Below are 26,186 nucleotides of genomic sequence, written 5' to 3' on the forward strand. Positions count from 1 at the left end.
AGAAGGGCAGAAGCTCCCCGAGAAAAAGGGGGGTGGGTGTGTCAGTGACCTTCAGCATGCGGGTGCACGTGGCTGGGGCGACACTCAGTGTATGGCCGCCAGGAACACATCACTGTGGGTGTGACTGTGTGTGCATGTGTATTCGTGTGGTGATTATTCCAAGTGTGAGACTGAACGTGAAGGCCCTGGGAGTGTATGTCGCTTTTTGTTTTGTTTGTGTTTTTTGTTTAGATGGAATCTTGTTCTGTTGCCCAGGCTGGAGTGCAGTGGCACGATCTTGACTCACTGCAACCTCCACCTCCCGGGTTCAATCAGTTCTCCTGCCTCAGCCTCCCAAGTAGCTGGGGTTACAGATGTGCCCTACCACGCCTGGCTAATTTTTGTGGTTTTAGTAGAGATGGGGTTTCACCATGTTGGCTAGGCTGGTCTCAAACTCCTGACCTCAAGTGATCCACCCACCTTGGCCTCCCAAAGTGCTGAGATTACAAGCATGAGCCACTGTGACCGGCCTAAGAGTGTGTTTTTTACTATTTATTTATTTATTTATTGTTTTAGAGACAGATGGGAGTGCAGTGTCATGATCACGGCTCACTGCAACCTGGAACTCCTGGGCTCAAGCGATCATCCTACTTCAGCCTCCCAAGTAGCTGGGACTGGAAGCATGCACCATCACGGGGGTCTCGCTATGTTGTCCAGGCTGATCTTGAACTCCCGGCTTCAAGCAATTGTCCGGCCTCAACCTCCCAAAAGGCGGAGATTACAGGCATGAGCCACCGCGTCTTGCCCTGGTGTGTACCTTCGCATGTGGGACAGTTCAGGGCCCCTCTCTGAGTGTGCAAGGCTCTCTGTGTCTATGTGGGTCTCTCGCTGTGTGGCTGCTGCAGGGCTGTGCATGGACACAAGTGTGTCTGCAGGTGTGATGAACAGGATGGCGACTCAGGCTACCTGTGCACTCTGAGTGTGTGTCTGTGACCATAGGTGTGATGCAGTGTGCTTTTGCGAATGAGAAGTGACTTTGAGAGTGTTCCTCTCAGGCTGGACATGGTGGTTCACACCTGTAATCCCAGCACTTTGGGAAGCTGAGGCGGGAGGATCACCTGAGCAGTTTAAGACCAGCCGGCCAATGTGGTGAAACCGCATCTCTACTAAAAATACAAAAAACAATTTAGCCAGGAAGGACACAGAGGCTCGCGTCGGGAATCCCAGCACTTTGGGAGGCCGAAGCGGGCAGATCATGAGGTCAGATTGAGACCATACTGGCCAACATGGTGAAACCCCGTCTCTACTAAAAATACAAAAATTAGCTGGGCGTGGTGGCAGGTGCCTGTAATCCCAGCTACTCAGGAGGCTGTGACAGGAGAATCGCTTGAGCCAGGGAGTCAGAGGTTGCAGTGAGCCAAGATCGCGCCACTGCCGTCCAGCCTGGCAACAGAGTGAGACTCTGTCTCAAAAAAAGAAACACACACAAAAAAACAAACAAGCTAGGCTTGGTGGTGGGTGCCTGTAATCCCAGCTATCTAGTGGCTAAGACACAAGAATCACTTGAACCTGGGAGGCGGAGGTTGCGGTCAGCAGTGATTGCACCACTGCACTCCAGCCTGGGTGACAGTTTAGACAAAGAAGAGAAAACGAGTGTCCCTTTTTGAGTGTGCACTTCTCTCACTGGGTCCACATGGACCCTCAGTCTCTTCATCCAGAGTGGCTCCACCTCCCTCTACTAACTTCAACTCCGCCTTCTTCCTCCCCAGAAGCCCACAGAGTGGGAACTGCAGATGAGGAGTCGCTGGGGAAGCAGGTTGAGCTGGACCTCAGTCTCCTCGTGCAGTGTGGCCCCCATTCCCCTCTCCAGAAGCCCATACAGCCCATGTAGGGTCATGGGTCCTGCCTGCTCAACCCTTGTGCAGTCCCTGTGCCTTGTGTGTGTGTGACAGACCCCCAGCCGGTGTGCGGCCCTGATGAGAATGCGGCCCCCGGGGACTGCAGGGGCTTCTCTGTTTATTTATGTTCCAACTCCCTGGCGGGCTGGGCCGTCGGCCTGTGGCGGGGACTTTGGATCTGCGTGGGGCACAGGAAGGCCGAGGTCCCAGGAGGCCCTGGAGGGTGAACAACACTCACACACACATATACACAGCGGCAGGGGAGCTTCGGGGCGGCAGACCCCCGTGTGTGTCCTGGGCTGAACAACTCTCCTCTCTCTGAGGCCAGGCCATCTAGGATGGGGGAGCTGAGGCTCAGAGCAAGCGTCACTTGGGCTTCTGGAGCATCTGAGAACTCCAGCCTCTCTGCGGAGGCCAGTCTGAGTCAGCCCAAACGGTGGAGGAATCCAGCACCCCAAACCTCGGTCAGGAGACTGCGGGGGTGGGCGGGGACCCCAGCCAGCAGCAGCCCTGAAACTGCTTCCCAAGCAGACCACCCACGGGCTGGGGCCTGGCCGCCAAGCCCTGCTCTCGGGGCTCCCGGGAAGTCCTGCTGATTAGCCGCCGTGAGTGTCCCCAGCTGTAGCCGGGGGTTCCCGTGAGCCAGGTGCCAGGGATTCTCCCTGGGGGCGGTCTTTGCCCTGATCTTTGCCCTCCAGCTTTGTGGGGGGAAGGGAGGGCAGGGGCGGGCTGAGCCTGGGGTGGACGCTGTGGTTAGAGGGTGGTCCTAAGGGCAGATGTGGGGGAGAGAGGGGAGGGGGCCCAGTTGAGGGGAAGAATTGTAGCCTCGGGAGCCCCAAGTCTGAGGGGCAGGAGGGGAGGGGTCCCGCCTCGCCACTGCCAGCCCTGGGCTCGCAGTGCCCGCCCCTTCCCCGCCCCTCAGACCGTGGGACCCGCCGACCCCTCCCGCGCTCTGGGAACCCAACACCCAAGGCCTGCCAAGCATCAAGGTGACACCGTGGGCAAATCTAAACACCGTGCCGGGCTTTTTCCATCCTCCGCAGGGGCTCGTCGTAAATCCCCCCTCGAGGCGCAGCCAAGGCTTTTATGAGCAGAGGACCCAGGTCTCTGGGGACCCAGCTCTACCCCAGCAGGCGCCGGCTTCGGGCTGGATGGATCTGGCGCCTGCCCCAGGCCTCTCCCCGCCGGGAGGTGGGCAGCTTGCGGGTATTTTTAGTAGCTGGTGGAAGGAGATAGTGGCTTTCAGCTCACCCTGGTTGGGGAGGACCGGCCCGAGGAGGCCGTTGGGCAAGGCAGATCTGGGTCCACATGGACCTCAGTCTCTTCATCCACAGAGTGGCTCCCCTGCCCCTCCCCAGAAGCCCACAGAGCGGGAGAAGTGCGGACCGGGAGACGCTGGGGAACTGGGTCCACCTGGACCTCAGTCTCTTCATCCACAGTGTGGCTCCCCTCCTCCTCCCCCGAAGCCCACAGAGCTGAAGTGCGGACCGGGAGACGCTGGGGAACTGGGTCCACCTGGACCTCAGTCTCTTCATCCACAGTGTGGCTCCCCTGCCCCTCCCCAGAAACCCACAGAGCTGAAGTGCGCGGACCGGGAGACGCTGGGGAACTGGGTCCACCTGGACCTGTCTCTTCATCCAGAGTGGCTCCACCTCCCTCTACTAACATCAGCTCCGCCTTCCTCCTCCCCAGAAGCCCGCAGAGTGGGAGACTGCGGACGAGGAGACGCTGGGGAGCTGGTCTAGTGGGGCCTCAGCCTCCTCGTGCAGTGTGGCTCCCTTTCCCCTCTCCAGAAGCCCATACAGCAGAGAGGTACAGACGGGGACAAGCTGGGGAAACGAGGTCCACCTAGACCTCAGAAGCCCACACCGCGGAAAGGTGAGGACGGGAACGAGCTGCGGAAACTGGGTCCATCTAGACCTCGGTCTCTTCCTCCGCAGCGTAGATCCCCTTCCCCAGAAGCCCACACGGCCGAGAGGTGCGGACCGGGAGACGGGCAGAGGGACCCGTAGGGAGGCGGGAAGGACGGTCTCTGCCAACGTATCCCCGTTCACCCTATTTTCCTTTTTGCCCGCCATAAACTTGACCCACTTTGCATCCACCCTTCCCTCGAAGCAAACGGCATCCTCCCACTGGTCCCCGTTTTCACGGCGGAGACGGCTCCACGGCGCACCTGCTAGCCCCTCGCCGAGGGTGAATCACGAGCCAGCTCCATTTCCCACACTTTATCTCAGTACAGTTATCGCGAGAGTCACGGGGCCGCGCCAACGTGCTCTGCGCACGCGCAGTCTGCCGCTGGGCCGGCCGGTGGTGCCGTCGGGGCGGGGGGCGTGGCCATCGCGCCGGCTGGGTGAGGTAGGGTCACACGCAGGCGCACTCGCGCGCTGACAGCTCGCGCACCGTGTGGTAGCGGCTCTGCGCGTCCAGGAAGGACACCTTGTTCTCGTAGGCCGTCGGGCGGCAGCAGGGCTGCGCGCGCACCCGCTCCCGCCTCAGGCGCCGCCGCTCGCGCAGGCGCTGCAGCCCCAGATCGTAGACGCGCGTGGTCTCCTCGCAGGCGCCTGCGCAGTAGCGAAACAGCACCGTCTCGTCGGACGCGTAGCCCAGGCCCAGCTCGCTCACGCGTACCTCCAGCTCGCGCAGCCCGCACGGCCGCGCCCCCGACCGCTCACGCGCGCGCCGCCGCGGGGGCCCCTCCCGACGGCGCGGACCAGGGGGCTGCCCGGCCCAGGGCGTCAGCTCGCGCAGCTCCACCGCATCCGGGGCGCCCTGCAGCAGTGCACGGTCTGCGAGGGGAGCAAGAGAAAGGAGGGGGTCAGTGGGTGCAGGGGAGCCTCCGCTGTACCCCTGCAAACGGAGACCCTTGGTGGGACGCCAGGCCTGTACGACTTCTCATCTCACTCCCAGATCCCAGGTTTCCCCACCCTCTTGCTGAGCTGCTCATGCACCCTCTCTGGGCGGCATTGAGGGGCACGTGCACACTCACACCCCCACGCTGGTCCAGCACCCCTTTCTCAACCCTGAACCTATATCGGCTGCCCAGAACCTGGTTCACCCTTTCTGGGCCTCTTTCCAGCCCATCCCACCTTTAACTGAGCTGATCAGGGTCTGGAACTCACCTCCTCTGGGCCCCACTCTCACCCCATTGCTGCTCCGTTCTCCCTGTCCTCCATCACAACCCTATCTGGACCCCACCTCTATGCTGGGCTGCCCCAGGACCCCGGTGCACCCTCTCTGGGGAGTGTTAGGGGGCTGCTTCCCATGCCCCCATTCCTCTTTAGTGAGGCTGTCATAGGTGTCTGTCTCTAGAGCCCCCTCTTCAGTCCCCAACGTCTTCTCTCAGCCCCGGAGCTTTTCAGACTCCATCCCTGCTGCTCTGCCCGTGCAGTGGAGCCTCAGTTTCCCCATTCAAGAAACTAACCGGGGTGTTTGGTCTTCTTAGAATGCAGAGGAGCAGCAGGCACTGCAGCCCACTGTGTTCGAGGCCTGTGTGGGGACCCCACTCCATGGGGTGGCAGCAGGTATTGTCAGGGCCACCCCACGTGACAGATGACAGATAGGTGGCCGAGAGAGACAGGCTTAAAGGACATTCTTCCTGCCTCCATCGTTCACCCAAATTTGGCCCAGGTCCAGCCGCCTTCTCCCACACTCGCCAGGAGGTGCCCAAGTCACCGATTCCCAGGGCCTGACAGCCTAAATTTATTACCCAAGCGGCTGGCTCCACCCCCAAACTCTGAAGCCCCGGGAGAGCAATGCAGACGTTGGAATGACAGGCAGCGCTGCTGACGGACCTGCAGGCGGGGGACTCCCAACCCCAGAGCAGGTGGCCGTCACGCCTGTGCTTGGGAGAGGAAATCTTGGGTTGAGTCTCCACCTGCCCCCAAGGCTAGTGCACCTGGCTGTCAAAAGAATGAGCCTCTGGGTGGCCCTGGGGGAGGAGGGGCTGTCTGTCTCCCGAGGGCAGTGGGGGAGGTGTCTGTTCCCACAGGGGGTCTCAGAAGCGGGACAAACCCAGCCTCAGAGACTGACTCTGCCACTTTTGCAACCTCAGTCTCTGTTTCCCTGTTCGTTCCGTGAAGCTCGCAGAATCTCTGCCTTGGCTGGGGCTGAGAGGGTGAGAAGTCAGTGTTGGGGAGCGGCCGATGACTGAGCAACCTGTTCATGTTCTTGAAGCCCTGGAGCGGGACTGGAGCGGCCAGGACTGTGCTGAGGGGTTAGGGGCACACCCAACCCAAAGGGGTGCATTGAGGCAGACATTTGTGGGCTTGCCAGATATAATACAGATGCCGGGCTAAATGTGCATTCCAAATAAACTACGAATAATCTTTCAGGATGTCTGTCCTTGCCTCCCTGCAACAGGGCTGGCTGCTTGCACAGGGACCAGAACACAAGGTCCCCAGCCTGAATTCCACCATGGAGCCTAGAACATGGGGACTTGGGGACTCAGTGGCCTCTCCCTTTTTGCAGTAGGGCAGGCAGGCACCCGCCCATGGGCTCTGACCCTCCCCAGTGCCTGAAACTCCTCCATTCATGATTTGCCCCCCAAGTCCTGGAGCATGGACTTTTGGGGACCCTGCCTGGGGTCTCTGTCCCAGTGTCCTAGGAAGGACTTCTCACTGCTTGCGGAGGGAAGTGCTGGGAGGACAGACGTGGAGCTCGTGCCGGAGGCCACCCTTGTGCATTGTAAGGACAAGAAAAAAGGATTGTGTGGGCTGGCAGGGGCGGGCGCAGACGTGCACACGGGCGTGCTCGCGGTCCTCACCCAAAGGTGCTGCACACGCACCTTGCTGGCATCTGCACCTCAGATGCCCGAGTGTCTGCACGCACGGACATGTGCATGGGCACGGGAGTCAGGGCCCGCGTACCGCCCTTGCCCCATGGCACCTGCAGTGGGGCAGGCACTAGGGATTGGTGGGGAGTTGGGAAAGGGTCTCGCCCTCAGGGTAGGTATTTCCATGTCCCTACAGCAGCCCTTCTGCCCGTGTCTGTCTGCCCTCAACCCTGTTTTTCCTTTCTCTTTCTCCACCCCGCTTACCCCCAAATCTCTGGGTCTCTGTTGTGGTTTTTAGCTTGCACTCCATCTCCTGCCTCCCCTTGGTCCCTGTCCCCTGGGGCAGGTCACTGGGACCTCAGATCCAGCCTTTCTCTCCCATCCCTCCCCCCTGCTGCGCTGCGGGGGCCAACCGGGCGAATGCCCAGGTCTAATCTCCATCTGGCCCCCAGGGGACCTCAGGGCAGAGCCTAATTCCTTGTGACAGCTGAGCTGAAAGACCCCGGTTCCCAGAAGTCACCCTAGCTCCGCCAGGCCACTGGGGGAATTTGCAACCTCCCTCCACCCCATCTTTTTTTAGAAAATTTATTTATTATTATAATGTTTTGAGACAGAGTCTTGCTCTGTTGCTCAGGCTGGAGTGTAGATGTGCAATCATCGCTCCTGCAGCCTTAAACTCAGGCTCAATCGATCCTCCCACCTCATCCTCCCAAGTAGCTGTAACTACAGGCGTGAGCCACCACACCTGGCTAATTTCTAAAGGCTTTTTGTAGCGATGGGGGTCTTGCTGTTACCCAGGCTTGTCATGAACTCCTGGGCTCAAGCAAATCCTCCTGCCTGAGCCTCCCAAAGTGCTGGGATTATAGGAATGAGCTACCATGCCTGGCCCTGAATAATCTTTTAGGATGTCTTTCCCTGCCTCCCTGCAATGGAGCTGGCGGCCTTTTTCCTTTTTTTTTTTTTTTTTTGAGACAGAGTCTCACTCTGTTGCCGAGGCTGGAGTGCAGTGGCATGATCTTGGTGCATTGCAACCTCCACCTCCCAGGTTCAGTGATTCTCCTCCCTCAGCTTCCTGAGTAGCTGGGATTATAGGCGCACACCACCACACCCAGTTTTGTATTTTTAGTAGAGATGGGGTTTCACCGTGTTGGTCAGGCTGGTCTCGAACTCCTGACCTCAGGTGATCCGCCCTCCTCGGCCTCCCAAAGTGCTGGGATTACAGGCGTGAGCCACCGCGCCCAGCGGCTAGCCCTATCTTTAAAAGACCTATGACCCCCTGCAACTTCCTACTCCACTGCCTGAAATTTCACCCCCTACATTGGGGGTTTGTCAGCCCACAAAGGGGAGGAGCTTACACTGGGCCAGGCGGGCGATCCGGGCGTCCAGGGTTCGAGGCAGGCGGCGCAGGGGGACCAGCGCAGGTCTGAGGCGGTGGCTGAGGAGCAGGCCCTCTCGACACATCCAGATGGACAGCACAGAGCTGCAGAGCACCGAGGCCAAGGCCGCCGCCTTCCAACGCTGCATCCTCAGCCTGCAGGCACGGGATGGTCAGCCGCACGCCCCGGTCTGTCCCTCCGGCAACCAGTGGGCGCAGGGCGCTGAGCCAGGACTCAGTGGGGTCCTTGACTTTGAACAACGCCTGCCAAATGGTCGATAATCACATGGGAATGATTCCTCAAGGAACCATTGAACAAGGAAGGGGTTGGGCTCCGTGCCAGGAGTCACGGGGAACCGCCCCCATCTGGGGGTCCTGGAGTGCCTTCCTGAGGAGCCGATGACAGGGTCCAGACGTGAACAAAGGTAAGAGTTGGCCAGGCAGAGGAGAATGGCATCACAGGCAGGGGACACAGCCAGTGCAAAGGCCCCGAGGCCAGACCGAGTGTGGTGTAGTATCCCAGGAACAGCGCGGAGGCCGGAGCGGCTGCAGCTGAGGAACCAGGGGAAGAGTGAAAGCAGGAGAGGTCATTGTCTGCAGGTGGCACTGCGGGACAAGGGCAGGAGGAGCTAGTGTTCAGGACGGTCTGGAGGCAGGAATCTGGGGCTGACACTGTTCCCTACACACTGGTGTCCTCCAGTGACTCCGCCCCTCTCTGAGTCTGTTTCCCATCCGGATGGATAAGCAGGCCCAGAAGTGAGCAGCAATGGACCAGTGCTGTCCCGGACACTGAGTCCCAGCTCCGGGCATTTGCACAGCCAGGTCCTTCCATGGAGAACACTCCCTCCCTCCCTCCCCGCTCCCATACCCCCCTTTTTCTTTTTGGTTTCTTTTTTATTTTCTTTGGAGATGGAATCGCTCTGTCACCCAGACTGGAGTGCAGATGGCGCGATCTCCGCTCACCGCAACCTCCTCCTCCCGGGTTCAAGCGATCCTCCTGCCTCAGCCTCCCGCGTAGCTGGGATTACAGGCACGTGCCACCATGCTTGGCTAATTTTTGTATTTTTAGCAGAGAGGTGGTTTCACCATGTTGGCCAGGCTGGTCTCGAACTCCTGACCTCAAGTGATCCACACGCCTTGGCCTCCCAAAGAGCTGGAATTACAGGTGTGAGCCACTGTACCTGGCTTCCATGCCCCTTGCAATCTCAGCTTGGACAGCACCTTCTCCAGGAAGCCTTCCCTGACTGCCTACCCTATTTACTTCAGCCTCTGGCTGGTGCAGGGGTACCCATGGGCCCCCAGAAATGCCCTGAGCTTCCCCCTTGCTCTGAGTGCCCGGTGGCTTCTTGATCACTGCGTATAGTCGGTGTTTAACGACTCACGTGTACACTCCCCACCAACCCCGACCCCGTCTGGGCTCCTCCCCAGCGTCCTGTGGCTCCACAGCCCGCGTTTACATTCCCCCTCCTGGCTGCCCAGTGTGGGGCGGCGTGGAGCCTGGCGGCCGGCCAGGGGTAAACATTTACACGGAGCGCTGAAAGCCGGGCTGGACGCAGGTCAGCGTCTCTGCGCCTGGGCTCGGCTCGCGGGGTCCCCAGGAGCCCCCCGACGCACGCACCCTGCCCTCCCGCCTTGTGCGCGACCCCGCATTGCGCGCGACCCCGCCTTGCGCGCGACCCCGCCTTGTGCGCGACCCCGCCTTGCGCGCGACCCCGCCTTGCGCGCGACCCCGCCTTGCGCGCGACCCCGCCTTGCTCACAGACTTTTATTTGCGTCAGATTTGCATTTCATTTGCATGGACCACGCCCCGTGTCCTGATGCGCAGAAACTCCAACCACCCCTTCCCCACCCTGTTCACCCTCATGGACAGCGGCCACAGGAGCTACACCCGCCAGACCTTAAGTAACAGGACACATTTATTAAGCACCAGCTGTGTACCAGGCATGGTGCTGAGCCCACAAGAGAGGCACTACTATCTCCATTTTACAGCTAGGGAAACCGAGACAAAACCGGTAGGGGCTTGTCCAAGGGCTAGAAATGGACATGGGATTTGAACTCGGGTTCTTTGACATGGCACACACCGTCTGGGCTGAGCTGGGCTTGGGAGCAGATGTCGTCACCCTGAGAACTCGCCACTATGGGTGGTACTTGCTACTGTTTGGTATTGGTGGTGGTTATTCTTAGGGAATGAGCTCCCGAATAGGAGGGCGTCTAAACAAATCCTAAACCAGCCTGGGGACTGATGAGAGTGAATTGCAGGGGAAGTTGATTCTCCTCCAGGGCCAGCCCAGCTGGTTCAGTGGCATAGAATAGGCGCTCGTAGACATTTGCTGAATGGCGAATGAATGAGTGAATGAATGAACCAACCAATGAACACAAAGAAGCTAGGCTGGCTGGATGCGGTGGCTCACGCCTGTAATCTCAGCACTTTGGGAGGCTGAGGTGGTCAGATCACCTGAGGTCAGGAGTTCGAGACCAGCCTGGCCAACATGGTGAAACCCCATCTCTACTACAAAAATGAAAATTAGCCAGGCGTGGTGGCATATACCGGTAATCTCAGCTACTTGGGAGGCTGAGGCAGGAGAACAGCTTAAACCTGGAGGCAGACGCTGCAGTGAGTCAAGATCCTGTCACTGTACTCCAGCCTGGGTGAAAAAGCAAGATTCCGTCTGAAAAACAAAAAAACAAAGCTGGGCACTGGGTGGCCCAGGTCCTGAATTGGAGGGTCCAGAGTTTCAGGAGTGAATGGATTGATGGATGGATTTACTGGGAGGATGAAAAAGTCCACAGTTGAAATCTCTGGGCTTAGTATACAGTTAGTGCATAATAAACAAGGTGAGTGTCTGGCTAGATTCACTGGGGGTGAGCAGGGGGGCCCTCCCTGAGGAGGTGAGGCATGCACTAACCCAAGCGTCGCAAGTCAGCCGTAGGAAAATCTGGGGGCAGGTGTTGGAGGCAGAGGCATGGCCTGTGCAAAGGCCCTGGGCCAGGACCATGCCTGGTGTGTTGGAGGAACAGTGAGGAGGCCCGTGTGGCTGGAGCAGAGTGAGGAGGGGGAGAGCGAGAGGAGGAAAGGTCGGGAAGGGGATGGGGCAGCTCGTGCAGGGACTTGTGTGGGCCATCGGGAGGACATCTCATGCTTGAGGTTTTGGGGAAGTGGATGGCAGCAGCAGCATTTTGTCAAAACCCATCCCCTTTATTTTATTTTTATAGAGACGGGGTTTCACCATGTTGGTCAGGCTGGTCTTGGACTCCTGACCTCGTGATCTGCCCGTCTTGGCTTCCGTAAGTGCTGGAATTACAGGTGTGAGCCACCGTGCCCAGCCCTTTTTAATTTTTTTAGATGGAGTTTGGCTCTGTCGCCCAGGCTGGAGTGCAGTGGTGCCATCTTAGCTCACTGCAACCTCCACCTCCTGAGTTCAAGCGATTCTCCTGCCTCAGCCTCCTGAGTAGCTTGGGATTACAGGCACATGCCACCATGCCTGGCTAATTATTATTATTTTTTTTTTTGAGACAGAGTTTCGCTTTTGTTACCCAGGCTGGAGTGCAATGGCGCGATCTTGGCTCACCGCAACCTCCGCCTCCTGGGTTCAGGCAATTCTCCTGCCTCAGCCTCCTGAGTAGCTGGGATTACAGGCACGCGCCACCATGCCCAGCTAATTTTTTGTATTAGTAGAGACGGGGTTTCCCATGCTGACCAGGATGGTCTCGATCTCTTGACCTCGTGATCCACCCGCCTTGGCCTCCCAAAGTGCCGGGATTACAGGCGTGAGCCACTCGCGCCCAGCCTAATTTTTTTATTTTTAGTGGAGATGGGGTTTCATCATGTTGGCCAGGCTGGTCTTGAACTCCTGACCTCAGGTGATCCACCCACCTTGGCCTCCCAAAGTGCTGGGATTACAGGTGTGAGCCAACAAGCCCGGCCATCATCTCCTTTGTTCTTAATGATCATCTACTTTATGTCCAACCCCATTCTACAAACTTAACACAGATAGTCATTCCATTCCAACCTTACAAATGTCCTAAGAAGCAGGTAATACGTAATACCTTTTTTTTTTTTTTTTTGAGACAGGATCTCGCTCTGTTGCCCAGGCTGGAGTGCAGTGGTGCAGTCACAGCACTCACTACAGCCTCAACCTACCCAGCTCAGGTGATCCTCCCCTCTCAGCCTCCCAAGTAACTGGGACCACAGGCATGCACCACCATACCCAGCCAGTTTTTATTTTTTAATTTTTATTTATTTGTTTTCAGACAGGGTTTCGCTCTTGTTGCCCAGGCTGGAGTGCAATGGCACAATCTCAGCTCACTGCAACCTCCACCTCCTGGGTTCAAGCAATTCTCCTGCCTCTGCCTCCCAAGTAGCTGGGATTATAGGCATGCGCCACCACGCCCAGCTAATTTTTTGTATTTTTAGTAGAGTCAGAGTTTCACAATGTTGGTCAGGTTAGTCTTGAACTTCTGACCTCAGATGATCTGCCCACCTCGGCCTCCCAAAGTGCTAGGATTACAGGCGTGAGCCACCACGCCCGGCCAAGTCTTAAATTCTATGTAGAGACGAGGTCTCATCATGTTGCCCAGGCTGAACTCCTGGGCTCAAGTGAGCCTCCTGCCTTGGCCTCCCAAAGTGCTGCGATTACAGGTGTGAACCGCTGCGCCTGGCTGCAAGTAATAACCTCATCTGCTCTGTGTGAATGAGAAACAGGCCCAGAGCTGGCAAGTGACTTGCCCAAGGTCACAGAGCCAGGATTTCAGTGCCAGTGGCAGAGGGGAGAGACAGGCAAGAAAGAAACCTACCCAGCCCTGGACCTCTCTGGACCCCCTCCACCCCGCTTGTCCACAGATACAAATCTTGGAGTGGTGTGACTCAGTTTCCCCATTGGACTGGAACAAGCCTTCGGCTGTGGTGATCTGTTTCTACCGAGGGCATAGCCCCAGCATAGGCTAGTCACAGGACCCTCCGGAGGCCTCGGAGCTGCAGACTCTCCCCACCTAGAGCTCTGGTGAAGGGCAGGAAATCGGGGGGCCATCGGCGGAGGGGGCCCAGCAGGCAGGGCTGATTAGCAGCCATGAACAATGGACCTCTCTGTTCTCTGGGGTCACCTAACTGGTTTGTCTGTGGCATGGACACGACCGGGTGGGGGTGATGTAGGTGTGGCGGAGGGCACGGGGAGGGGCTGGGTGTGCACAATGCGTGTGCCTGTGTCCCGGAGGCCCTCGCCTGGGGAGACATCTGTACCCGTCCAACTGCACAGAGATGGCCGGGCGCGGTGGCTCACGCCTGTAATCCCAGCACTTTGGGAGGCTGAGGCGGGCAGATCATGAGGTCAGGAGTTTGACACCATCCTGGCCAACATGGTGAAACCCTCTCTCTACTGAAAAAGAAAAAAAAATCCAACTGCAAAGAGACACACACTTGTAGGTACGGGAATGCCCACTGTCATTTGCAATCTAACCCAGATCATCTGCGCCTTGAGACCCCTCATCCTGGCCACACACACAGGGGAACACAGGTGAACACGCTGCCAGCATCCACAGCTGCCAGAGCCCAGGAGTTTGAGACCAGCCTGGGCACCACAGGGAGATCCCCCATCTCACACAGCACACTTGCAGGTTTACATGTGTGTGCGCACTCACACACCCAGGCCTCTCATGTCCTCACAATCACACATGCTCAAGCGCTCCACATTTGGTTGGGCGCGGTGGCTCACGCGTGGAATCGCAGTGCTTTGGGAGGCCAAGGTGGGTGGATCACCTGAGGTCAGGAGTTCGAGACCAGCCTGGCCAACATGGTGAAACCCCGACTCTACTAAAAATACAAAAATTAGCCAGGCGTGGTGGCGGGTGCCTGTAATCACAGCTACTTGGGAGGCTGCGGCAGGAGAATCACTTGAACCCAGGAGGTGGAGGTTGCAGTGAACCGAGATCTTGACACAGCACTCCAGGCTGGACGACAGAGTGAGACTCCGTCTCAAAACAAAACAACACTCCCACATTCACTGTTTTCACACTTCCACACTCAAACAGGGTTACACACACATCCCAGAATGGTTTCACATCCACGCACACACACTTGGACTTTTTCACATGAAACACAAATCACACATTTGATCACGATTGCACTCACCTACTTGGGCCCTCCCTCCTTCCCTCTCTCCCTCCCTCTCTCCTTCTCTCTCTCTCTCTCTCTCTCTCTCCCCCCCCCTCCCCCCTCCCCCCCCTTCCTCCCTCCCTCCCTCCCTGTCTCTGTTCCTTTCTTTTCTTCTCTCTCTTTCTCTCTCTGTCTTTGACAGAATCTTCCTCTGCTGCCCAAGCTGGAGTGCAGTGGTGCAACCTCGGCTCACTGCAACCTCTTAGTCCTGGATTCAAGCAGTCCTTCTGCCCAGCCTCCCAAGTTGCTGGAATTACACGTGTGCGCCACCATGCCTGGCTACATTTTTTTTTTTTTTGGTAGAAACGGGGTTTCACCACGTTGCCCAGGCTGGTCTGGAACTCTTGGCCTCAGGCGATCCTCACACCTTAGCCTCCCAAAGCACTGGGATTACAGGTGTGAGCCACTGCACCCAGCCAGTTTTTTCTTTCTTTCTTTTTTGTTTTTTAGATGTAGTTTCATTCCGGTTGCCCAGGCTGGAGTGCGATGGCGTGATCTTAGCTCACCACAACCTCTGCTTCCCAGGTTCAAACAATTCCCCTGTCTCAGACTCCCAAGTAGCTGGGATTACAGACTCCCACCACCACACCTGGCTAAGTTTGTATTTTTAGTGGAGACGGTGTTTCTCCATGTTGGTCAGGCTGGTCTCGAACTCGTGACCTCAGGTGACCCGCCACCTTGGCCTCCCAAAGTGCTGGGATGACAGACATGAGCCACCACAGCCGGCCTCAGTATTTTCATACTTAGACCCAAACGTGACCACTTGCACACTCAGATGCTTTCAGGCTCACATATCCTAACACAATCACACCCATACATCAGAACACCACATGAATGCACTAATGTGTTCTCACACTGACACTTGAATGCTGACGTGCTCACACGCTAGGGTGTTTTCACCTTCATTCAAAACACTATCATTGGCCGGGCAAGGTGGCTCATGCCTTTAATCCCAGCACTTTGGGAGGCCAAGGAAGGTGGATTGCTTGAGGCCAGGAGTTTGAGACTGACCTGGGCAACACAGCGAGACCCTGTCTCAGAAAAGACAAGGCCGGGCAGGGTGGCTCACGCCTGTAATCCCAGCAGTTTGGGAGCCCGACGCAGGCGGATCACTTGAGGTCAGGAATTTGAGACCAGCCTGGCCAACATGGCGAAACCCCGTCTCTACTAAAAACACAGACATTAGCTGGGCGTGGTAGTGTACACCTGTAATCCCAGCTATTAGGGAGGCTGAGTGAGGCAGGAGAATTGCTTGAACCCAAGGGGAGGAGGTTGCAGTGATCCGAGATGGCGCCACTGCACTCCAGCGTGGGTGACAGAGCGAGACTCCGTCTCAGAAAAAAAACAAAACCCACCACGCTCACACACTTGGGTGCTTTCACACTTGTGCTGAAACATAGTCACGTGCTGCCGTTTGCACACTCAGGTGTTTTCACACTCAAGCATCACACACACACACACTGGGGTTTTCCCCACCCACACCCGGTATGCTGTTCTCACAGAGACACGTGCTCGTAGGTTCAAGCGTATCCACTGTCATTTGTGCTCTGGCCAAGGTCCCCAAGACCCCTCCTCCTGGCTACACACTCACACACACAGGGGTGCACGGCTGCAAAAATTCCATGGAGCACAGACATGGTGGGCTGAGAGTGAGAGGAGGGGAAGCAGAGGGGGCCAAGGACTGGGGAGGGAACGGCCCCGCCCTGACCACCGCTCAGGTGCACCCCTGCGGGGATCTTGGGTGCTGTCTCCACCGCCTGTGCAGGGCCTGGGCAGAGGTCCCTTCCCGGTCCTGGAGAAAACCTAGGGACCCTGGAGAACCCACACTGCCTGGGGGGAGGGAAGATTCCTTCCTTCCTCGGGGGCCGTACCAGTCTGAGTTGTAGCAAGCGGACATAGGACAGATCCCCTCTTCTAGGCCACAGAATCCCAGAGCTGGGGAAGGAAGGGGAGAGAAGAGAAAGGGGCTCAGAGACAGGAAGTGAGCGGCGCAACGTCACACAGCGAGGCAGGCCCTTCCAATCAACCCGAGCAGCAGACAGCTGCTGTAAGGGTGTGTGTTTCCGGCAACTTCCTTGGTGATGCCAAGAAATGTTGCTCATTTTATGCACAGGCAACGCCCTGGCACCCTCACCCCCTTCCCCACCAAACTTCCCAGAGGACACCTGCCAGACACACCCAGTCCCAGGGATAGAAGCCTCTGTCCCAAAGAACTCCTGGTCTCAGAGTGGCACCTGAGAGAGGAGGAAGTGGAGGGGGACCCTCTCTCCATCTGGTCATCTCTTCTGGTCTCAAGGAGGCCTGGAATGGGGGCCTGTCTTAATTTGGCAAACTCCTACACTACCCTAAAAGCCCTAGCTCCTACAGCCCCTCCACCAGAAAGCCTTCCCGGCTACTATTTTGGCCACCCCAGCCATGGGTGCCTTCCTCTTGCCAAGCCCCGTGAGCATAGTGTCTGTGCCCATGACTGTCTTTGCTGGACTGGGAGTTTCTAGAGGTGCGTCTTGGACTGAGTGTTTGCATGGCACAGGGCTGACTTCGAGAATTCAGTTTACGGAGGCGTGAACTTGCCGCAGATCCCAAGCCTGCATACTTTTGCCTGTGGGGGAGCTGCCCTGCACACACTTCTCCTTCCTCTCCACGTCAGTCCTGTTCTGTGACTCAGTTTCCCCCCATTCTCCATCAGAGTGGAGTCTCACTCTGCTGCCCAGGCTTGAGTGTAATGGTGCTGTCCCAGTTCACTGCAACCTCTGCTTCCCAGGTTCAAGTGATTCTCCTGCCTCAGCCTCCCGAGTAGCTGGGACTACAGGTGCCTGCCACCATACACGGCTAATTTTTGTATTTTTTCTTTTTTCTTTTTTTTTTTTGAGACAGAGTCTTACTCTGTCACACAGGTTGGAGTGCAGTGACACGATCTTGGCTCACTGTAACCTCTGGCTCCTGGGTTCAAGTGATTCTCCTGTCTTAGCCTCCTGAGTAGCTGGGACTACAGGTGTGTGCCACCATACCTGCTAATTTTTGTATTTTTAGTAGAGATGGGGTTTCATCATGTTGACCCAGGCTGGTCTGGAACTCCTCACCTCAGGTGTTCTGCCCTCCATGGCCTCCCAAAGTGCTGGGATTACAGGCATGAGCCACCATGCCCGGCTCCCATCGTTTTTTTTTTTAAGAACAATTTTTTTTTTTTTTTTTTGAGACAGAGTCTTGCACTGTCACCTGGGCTAGACAGTGGCATGATCTCAGCTCACTGCAATCTCCACCTCCCGGGTTCAAGCGATTGTCCTGCCTCAGCCTCCCTAATAGCTGGGATTACAGGTGCAGACCACCACACCCGGCTAATTTTTTGTATTTTTAGTAGAGATGGGGTTTCACTGTGTTGGTCAGACTGGTCTTGAACTTCTGACCTCATAATCTGCTTGCCTCGGCCTCCCAAAGTGCTGGGATTACAGGCGTGAGCCACTGTGCCCAGCCAAAAAAAAATTTTTTTTTTTTTAAATGGCGTCTCAATCTGGAGTGCAGTGGTGCAATCTCAGTTCACTGTAATCTCTACCCCCCGGGTTCAAGCGATTTTCCTGCCTCGGCCTCCCAAGTAGAGTAGCTGTGATTACAGGCGCTTGCCACCACGCCTGGCAAATTTTTTGTATTTTAGTAGAGACGGGGTTTCACCATCTTGGCCAGGATGGTCTTGATCTCTTGACGTCGTGATCTGCCTGCCTCAGCCTCCCAAAGTGCTGGGATTACAGGTGTGAGCCACCGCGCCCGGCCTCCCATCTTCAGTAGGGCCTGAAGGGTGCCCCCCAGCACTGTGGGAAAGCCAGGGAGGGCCTGGAAGAGCTTGACCAAGTAGCTCTTGGGTTCTCATCACTGCCCACAAGGAGAGGATGCCAGGCTGTGAGGCTGGCACGTGCCAGTGAGGAAAAGCCCGTGTGTGTGAATGCTGTGGCATGCACGTGTGTGCGCGCGTCTGCGCCTCTGTCTTCCCTAAGTGCTGACAGCTTGAGGGCTCACAGCTGGGTCTGTTCCTAGGGCAGCCTCCTGGTCTCCTTTTCCCAGGTGGCCCCTGGGAGTTCCCTGAGGATCCACCGATGGAGAAACTGAGGCCCCACGAGGGGCGAGACTTGGCCAGGGGTCTGGGCCTCTCTCAAGGCAAGACTCAGTGATTCTGTAAAACACAAAACAAATTCCACAGCCCACAAAAATGTGCCCCTCCCTCAGAGGGCCCCAGGGCCTGGGCCCACCCCATGGCAGGATGAGGCGGCCAGGACAGCCGTGAGCTGGCGACACACATCTGGGGGCAAACCAGGAACATCTGGTGAGCACAGCTGGTTCAGATGCTGCATCTGCAGGGGCCAGGGGCCAACCTCTAGGGGGGCTTCATGTGTTGGGGATGCAGACACTAACGCCGCGGGCTGCCCCTGCCGGGTCTGTCAAGGGGAACGAGTCCAGCCCCTCCTCTTCTTCCCCCAGAACAGAAGGTGAGTGCTGCCCCACTGCTAGAACTTTCACTGGCTCCCTGCTACCCTGGGAATCAAGTCCCAGCCTGCGAGCTTGTCTCTCGGGTCTGTCTTTGCCAAAGTGAAGCTGAGGGCTGGACAGTCAGGGATCGTGGCTTCTGGGGAGGATTATAGTGGCTGTTTCGTGATAATAGTGGTAAAATAATAATTAATAATAATAACTGGGATGGGTGCAGTGGCTCACACCTGTAATCCCAGCACTTTGGGAGGCCGAGGTGGCTGGATCACTTGAGGCCGGGAGTTTGAGACCAGCCTGGCCAACATGGTGAAACTCCATCTCTACTGAAAATACAAATACAAAAAAACAAGCCGGGTGTAGTGATGCACTCCAGCAGTCCCACTTCTCTTGAGGCTGAGGCAGGAGAATCACTTGAACCCAGGACATGGAGGTTTCGGTGAGCCAAGATCGCGCCACTGCACTCCAGCCTGGGTGACAGAGCGAGACTCCATCTCTAATGATAATAACTGAAACCAACACTCATGAACAGTAGTGTTAGTGCCATACTAAGCACTTTACATGTAGTAACTTGTACCAAGGTATGGACTATTCTATCCCCATTTGATAGGCGGGAAAACCGAGGTCCAGAGAAGTGAAGTAACTTGCTCAGACTCAAACAACCTAAGTGGCTGAGCTGAGATTTGAACACAGGTGGTCAGCAAACTCCTACTCATTCCTCAAAGACTCACTTCTAATGCCCCTCCCTCCATATTCTTCTTTTTTCTTAATTATCCAATCAGTGGCAGCATAACTTCCTGTTTTTTTTTTTCTTCAAGACAAAGTCTTGCTCTGGACTGCAGTAGCACAATCTTGGCTCACTGCAACCTCCACCTCTGGGGTTCAACCAATTCTCCTGCCTCAGTCTCCCGAGTAGCTGGGACTAAAGGTACACACCACCACAACCGGCTACTTTTTTTTTCTTTGTATCTTTAGTAGAGATGGGTTTCACCATGTTGGCCAGGCTAGTCTGCAACTCCTGACCTCAAGTGAGTGATCCTCCCGCCTCAGCCTCCCAAAGTGCTGGGATTACAGGCATGAGCCACCACGCCCAACCTATAACCTCCATATTCTCTTTTTTTTTTTTGAAATGGAGTCTTGCTCTGTCGCTCAGGCTGGAGTGCAGTGCCACAATCTCAGCTCACTGCAACCTCCACCTCCCAGGATCAAGCAATTCTCCTGCCTCAGCCTCCCGAATAGCTGGGACTACAGGTGCACACCACCACACCCAGCTAATTTTTGTAATTTTAGTAGAGACAGGGTTTCACCATATTGGCCAGGCTGGTCTCGAACTCCTGACCTTGTGATCCACCCGCCTCGGCGTCTCAAAGTGCTGGGAATACAGATAGGAGCGACCACGCCCGGCTCCTAACCTACATATTCTTAACCACGTGCTGTCTGGCCTCTCTAATAACAATCACAACACCAATAACAGTAACACTCAGCATTGGCTATTCCGTTTATATACAGGCAGACACTGTGATGAGTGCCTTCCCTACATTTAACTCTCCCACAGTCCCTGAAAAAGACAGTATAATTACTAGCCCTGTTTTCCATGTGGGGAAACTGAGGCTCAGAGAAGCTAAGTCACTTGTTCAACGGCACACAGAAAATAAGCGGCTGAGGTCGGTCGTGGTGGCTCACGCCCATATCAGAGCATTTTGGGAGGCCAAGGCGGGAGGACTGCTTGAGGCCAGGAGTTCAACACCAGCCTGGGCAACATGGTGAAACCCCGTCTTAAAATAAAAAAAAAGCTCAAAAGTGTCTGAGCTGGGACTGGAACCCCGGGTCTGACTCCAAACGCGTTCTCTCCCTGACTCCACAGTACTGCCTGGGAGCCCCCTGGTCTGCGTTACCACGAGGAGAGAGGGCTTAGGCCCTGCTGTTGGAGAGGACAGTGGTGCTGAGACCCAGAGAGGTACAGGATTTTCTTAAAGACACACAGCAGAGCAGACCCAGCAAGTAAAAGGCCCCAGTGGCAGAAAGCCCAGAGTGTCAGGCTGGGTCCCGCCTCCAGCACATGAATGAACCTGACAAAGGCTTACTGAGCGCCTACTGTGTACCAGGGCCTGGCTGGGGGCCAGGGACTGGGTGGTAACCAAGGCCACCTGGGCCCCTCCCTGACAAGCTCACCATCCAGTTGGGGAGACAGGTAATAAATATGAAATAAACAAGATAATTAGATGTCAAGAGGACAGAAACAAAACCAGAATGGGGCTGGGCGCAGAGTGACTCATGCCTGGAATCCCAGCACTTTGGGAGGCTGAGGTGGGAGGATCGCTTGAGCCCAGGATTTTAAGAGCAGCCTGGACAATATAGCGAGACCCCCATCTCTACAAATATATATATATATATATATATATATTTTTTTTTTTTTTTTTTTTTTTGAAACGGAGTCTCACTCTGTTACCCAGACTGGAGGGCAGTGGCTCGATCTCAGCTCGCTGCAACCTCTGCCTCCTGGGGTCAGGTGATTCTCCTGCCTCAGCCTCCTGAGTAGCTGAGGATACAGGCAAGTGCCACCACATCCAGCTAATTTTACAAAAATATTTTAAAATTAGCTGGGCTTGGTTGCATGCACCTGTAGTCCCAGCTACTCGGGAAACTGACGCAAAAGAATCGCTTGAGTCTAGGAGGTGGAGGCTGCAGTGAGCTGTGATTGCACCACTGCACTCTAATCTGGGCGACAGAACAACACCCTGTCTCAAAAAAAAAAAAAAAAAGGATGAAGCCATGGTGACTGGAGGCTGCTTGTAGATTTCAGAGTCAAGGAGGGCTTCTCAGAGGAGTAGGCATTTGAGCTGACACCTGGCCGACAGTCAAGAGGCCACCATTGCAGATCTGGAAAGAGTGTTCCAGGCGGAGGGAGCTGCCCGTATAAAGGCTTGGAGGCAGGACCGTGCCTGTTCGAGGCGACCAGTGTGGCAGGAGCACCAGATGAGGTGGGAGGGAATGAGGGCCCTGTGGCCTGTGGGGTCAATAACCCACAGTCCCCCACTGGCACCTAGAGCGCTCTCTTCCTGCACCCGCCACCCAGCCATGCCTAGGGAGGGAGGCTGGGGAGTGTGTGTGTGCCAGGTTCTTAGGCCCACCGTTTCTGACCCTGGCCCTCTGTGGGTGGGCTATGAAGTTGCCACCTCGACCACACCAGGCTCTGGGCTGGCCAGGCTGGCCCGGGGCTGGCCTCACAGGCATCTGGAGCTGGCAGGAGGGGGGTCCCTGGGGTGGGATGACAGGATGAGCCTAATGAGGCCTGGCACGGCTAAGCAGCTGGCACGAGGCCCAGAAGGTGGCTCAAGCGACGTGGGTCTCCAGGAGCAGCCAGGAGGGCGCCACCGGACACTGGCCATCTGATGGAAAGGGAAACTGAGGCAAAGATCCCCAATGAAGGTTAAACCCTAACATTGGGTGAGACTGGGAACCACCCCTCAGTTTCCTGGGAAACAGGTCAGCGGAATCATCTTGTCTTTCTTTTTTTTGAGACAGGGTCTCTCTCTGTCACCCAGGCTGGAGTGCAGGGGCATGATCTCAGCTCCCTGGAGCCTGGACCTCCTGGGCTCAAGAAATCCTCCCACTTCTGCTTCCCAAGTAGCTAGGACCAGAGGGTCACACCTCTACAGCTGGCTAACTTTTGTATTTTTGGTAGAGAGAGGGTCTCGCTATGTTGCCCAGGCTAGTCTGGAACTCCTGGGATCAAGGGATCCGCCTGCCTTGGCCTCCCAAAGTGCTGGGATTACAGGCGTGAGCCACTGCGCTGGGCCATCTTTTCCATCTCCCCAAATTCAACTTGGGAATGGTGCCCCTCTCTAGGTCTCTGTTTCCCCACTTAGGAAGTGGGGGCCATATGCTGCAAGCTGGCCCCACTGTCTGATTTCTTCCAGGGCTTGCCCGAAGCCTGATTTCTTTTGGATTTGACAGGGAGACCCCTCCATTCCAACACCATCATCTCCCAGAGGCCCTTCCTGCAAACATGTCCCATTCAAGTCCACTCCCTATTCAGGCTTCCTTCAAGGCCATTACCAACCCTGCAAGTGCAAGGCTGGTTTGCGAGCGTCTGTCCACCTCCCACCTCCCAACCCCCACCCCAGCCACCACCTCCACCTTGAGGCCCCAGAGCCTCTGCCTTACCTTGGGGGACCAGGGAGATAGATCAGCGGAGGAAACCCACAGCCCCTCAGCAAAGATAGCCTGGCCCAGTGACTCCAGATAAATTAATGACTTACGCCGCTCTCCTCTGTGTATTCAGCCCCTACCTCCAGGAATGCAACCTTGAGTGCCCCAGCCCGATTCTTCCTCTACCAACCTTCCAGAACAGCCTCTCCCTCCCACACTCAGCAAGCCACCTTGACTATCCCATGCCTCCAGATCCTTGCATGCACAGTTCCGGCCACCTGGAATGCATTTTCCTTTCCCACTTAGAAAACTCCTACTCATCCTTCACAGCCCCACCTCCGAGGCCCCTCCTCCAGGAAGTCTTCTCTTACCCTCCTACCCTGAGGTAGAGCCCTCCATCCCCACTCTGGGCTTCCCCAGCCCGGTGTCCTTGGGTCTAAAGCTGGCTCCCTTGAAGGACAGCACCCAAGAACGCTGACACCAGTCAACCATGCGGGTTGCCATCGACCCACATTTGTTGAAACAATCTTTTGACTGTGTTGTGCCTAGGGGCAAACTTTGAGTCCCTTCCGCCCAACTCTTGAAAGCTGTATCCTCTGTTCGCTCCATGAAAACTGAGGCCTGAAACCGGAGGGGGCCACCACTGGTGGTGGAATGTCCGACGCAGTGGCCAGCTGAAGAGGGGAATGTTTTATTTTCTTCCCTGCACCCCTAGAAGAAGCTTTTTGCAGCTTCCTGGGGGTGGAGTGGCTTTGGCGCTCTGAACCTCGGGAGTCTTAGGATGAAGGGAGGAGGGAGGAGTGTCCCAGGAGCCCCAGGGCAAGAAGCTAGGGGTGGGAGAAGCTGGCAGTGTGGGTGGGATTCTGCCCTGCGATGACATTCTCCTAGTCTGGTCACGCCCCAGACGGGCTTCCTCAGCCCCCGGCACTCAGAGACAGACAAAGAGAGCCATGGAACAGAGACAAGGATGCAGAGAACAGGGAAAGGGCAGGGGAGGCAGGCAGGAGGGAGGAAGTCAGGGGTCTGGCCGCCTGCAGCCCCCTGCTTTAAGCCCCTGGCTCTGCTCCCCAGATCTGGACCAATGACCAGCTCTGCAGGTAACCACAGGCCTGTGGGCAGGACGGATGTGTTCTGGGAAGAGGGCAGTGGTGGCACTGACCCTGGGAGAGCCATTTCTCTCTCCAGCACACCCCTCCTCCCCACCAATCTGTCTGCAGTCCCCCTGGGCCTAAGGACTCCTAATCCGAAAACTACCTCCAGGGACGATTCGGGGCTACCCCTGCAGGAGACACCTTTTATAAAAAGCAGGAAAGGCAGGCATGGCCTCCCCCAACTTCAAATCCAGGCTATGCCCTTAAGGGACCCCCCCCCCAAAGGGTTTCACGCCCTCTGGCGGCTGAACGGGCTGCTCCAGGAGTCGAGAGGGCCCGGCCCTCACCGGAGGACACCGTGTCCCCGGCGGCGCGCAGGGAACGCGCCGCTGACAGATGTTTACTTCTGCGCGCAGCTGGGCCGCGACGGCAGCACCCCGCCCGGGCTCTGCGGGATCCGAAGCCCCCCACGGCCCCTTGGAGACCACATGGCTAAAGGGGTGTCTGGGTCTCGCCCTCCTAGAGGCTGAGGAGGGGATTCTGGGGAGGGGCACTGTGCCTTCCTCAGACGGACACTTGGAGGTCTCAGGAGGCAAGCGTGCGCCCGCCCCGTCGGACAGGGACACGGCGGCCGGATTCCGGCTTGGAGAGCGGCTTAGGATCTGGCTCCACGCCCCCGCCCCTCCCCACGCGCTGACCTGTCGCCCCCCTGACCCCACCCTCATCCACCCGCTGGCTCTGCCGCAGGAGGGAATCTCCTGGTCTACCCGGAGTCCCCAGCACCCTCCACGCCCCGTCCATGGGGCGCAGGTCGTCCCTGTCGTACCCTGCTGCCCCCACTCCTGCCCTTGGCTTACCTGCTATGGGCTCCCGACTACCCGTCAGAGGCGGCCGCGCCGGCCCCAGCCCCTGCCCCTGCCGCCGCGACCGCCATCCGGGCCGCCTGGGCCCGCGGTGCCCGGGGGGGGCCCGGGCCGGAGGGGGCGGCCGCGGGGGGGGCGCGGCGCGGGCCGGCCCATGGGGCCCCCCCGGGCTCGCTTAGCCGCGGGCAGCGGCCATCCCGGCCCGGCGGGGGCTGGGGCTGGGGGTGGGTGCCCTGGATGGCCGACGGCTCGGAGAGCGCGGGGCGCGGGGGCGCACGGACGGCCCAGGCAGCCTCGGAGCGCAGCGCGGGGCTCCGGGGCGGTGGCGCGAGGGGCCTGGGCGCTCGGAGCGGCTCCACGGCGCACTCTCCCGCCGCTCCCGCCGCGGACGGCTCGGCCGGCGCGGGGCTGGGGCGGGGCCGGGGGCGGGACTGGGGGCGGTGGCTCGGGTTTCCCCAGCCTTCCCTTCCCTCCCCATCCCCGCCGGAGGGGGACCCCAGGAGCGCAGGTGGCAGAGGCGCCGGAACCAACCACAGACCCCAGCCTTAGACGGCTTTCTCCCCTGGCCCCTGGCTCCCATTCGGGAAAGCCAGGACCCCAAGGCACCTGCAGTTGACCCGACGCCAGTGCCTTTGGCCCTCGGCGCCCCCCGGTTCTACCGAGGATCTGACCTCGCTGCCAGAACCCCCAAACCTGCCCAGGACCCCTTCCGGAAAACGAGGCGCCCAGAAGTCCCCTCACTAAGGAAGCCCCTCAAGGGAAGCTCCTAGTGCGGCCCCCTCCCAAACTAGCTGTTTCCCATCCCCACTCTGGGGACCCCCGACGGCGCCTCTTGCCTAAATTCGGAGCCCCAAGACGCCCCCACCTCGACCCCCTCTGGCGAACCAAGAGCCAAGACACCCACCCAGACAGCAGTGGCCACTGCCCACAGCTCCCCTCCTCCGACTGAGGATTGGGGAGTCCCCCTCCAGTCTTGCCCCAGGTCCTCCTTCCCCAAAAGCTGAAGGAGGCCCCTCCCAAGAAAGCTCTTCCAGGGAACTGAGGCGCAAAGTCTTCCCCTCAGACGGATGACGACACCCGCTCTCCTCAGCGGCCCCCATCAAGCAGCAGGTCCCCCCAGTGTGGCCTCGGAGCCCTGCAGGGGATTTTTCGCTCCCGGTTCCCGCCGGCGCCCCCTCCTGGCACCAAGATCCGCGGGCCGGGAAGCCCAACCCGTCCCGGGCTCCTCCCCGACGGCTCCGCGCTCCCACAGCGCCCCCTGGCGGCGCCGGGATAACTCGGGGGCGGGGCTGGGGTGGGAGGCGGGACTGGAACTGCCGCGGCCCCGCCCCTGCCCCGCGGGGTGACGGAGAAACTCCCGCCCTGCAGACTCCTCCCCGCGCCGCCTGCGTTCTTGGGGCCCCCGTGCTCCGGTTTCTCGCTCCCGCCGTCTAGGTTCT

General features: G+C 57.7%; 1 protein-coding gene across 1 annotated transcript; it reads right to left on the reverse strand.

The window, feature by feature from the left end:
- Positions 1-4,087: 4,087 nt before the first annotated feature.
- NRTN (neurturin) lies at positions 4,088-25,124 on the reverse strand. Its single transcript, XM_012436439.2, has 3 exons — positions 24,742-25,124; positions 8,004-8,575; positions 4,088-4,663 (listed from the first exon to the last, which is right to left on the reverse strand). The coding sequence occupies exons 2-3, from the start codon at positions 8,170-8,172 to the stop codon at positions 4,239-4,241; spliced, it is 594 nt and encodes a 197-aa protein (XP_012291862.1). The 5' UTR covers positions 8,173-8,575; positions 24,742-25,124; the 3' UTR covers positions 4,088-4,238.
- Between the last annotated feature and the right edge of the window lie 1,062 nt (positions 25,125-26,186).

This window comes from Aotus nancymaae, unplaced genomic scaffold, assembly GCF_030222135.1.
Source record: "Aotus nancymaae isolate 86718 unplaced genomic scaffold, 86718_ANA_hifiasm-v0.15.2.pri h1tg000028l, whole genome shotgun sequence".
Classification (NCBI taxonomy): Eukaryota; Metazoa; Chordata; class Mammalia; order Primates; family Aotidae; genus Aotus; species Aotus nancymaae.

Coding starts and splice junctions, on each gene's coding strand:
- NRTN (XM_012436439.2), bottom strand. CDS start 8,172: ATGCAGCGTTGGAAGGCGGCGGCCTTGGCCTCGGTGCTCTGCAGCTCT. Junction 4,664..8,003: donor GATCGCCCGCCTGGCCCAGT/GTAAGCTCCTCC, acceptor CTCCCCTCGCAG/ACCGTGCACTGCTGCAGGGC.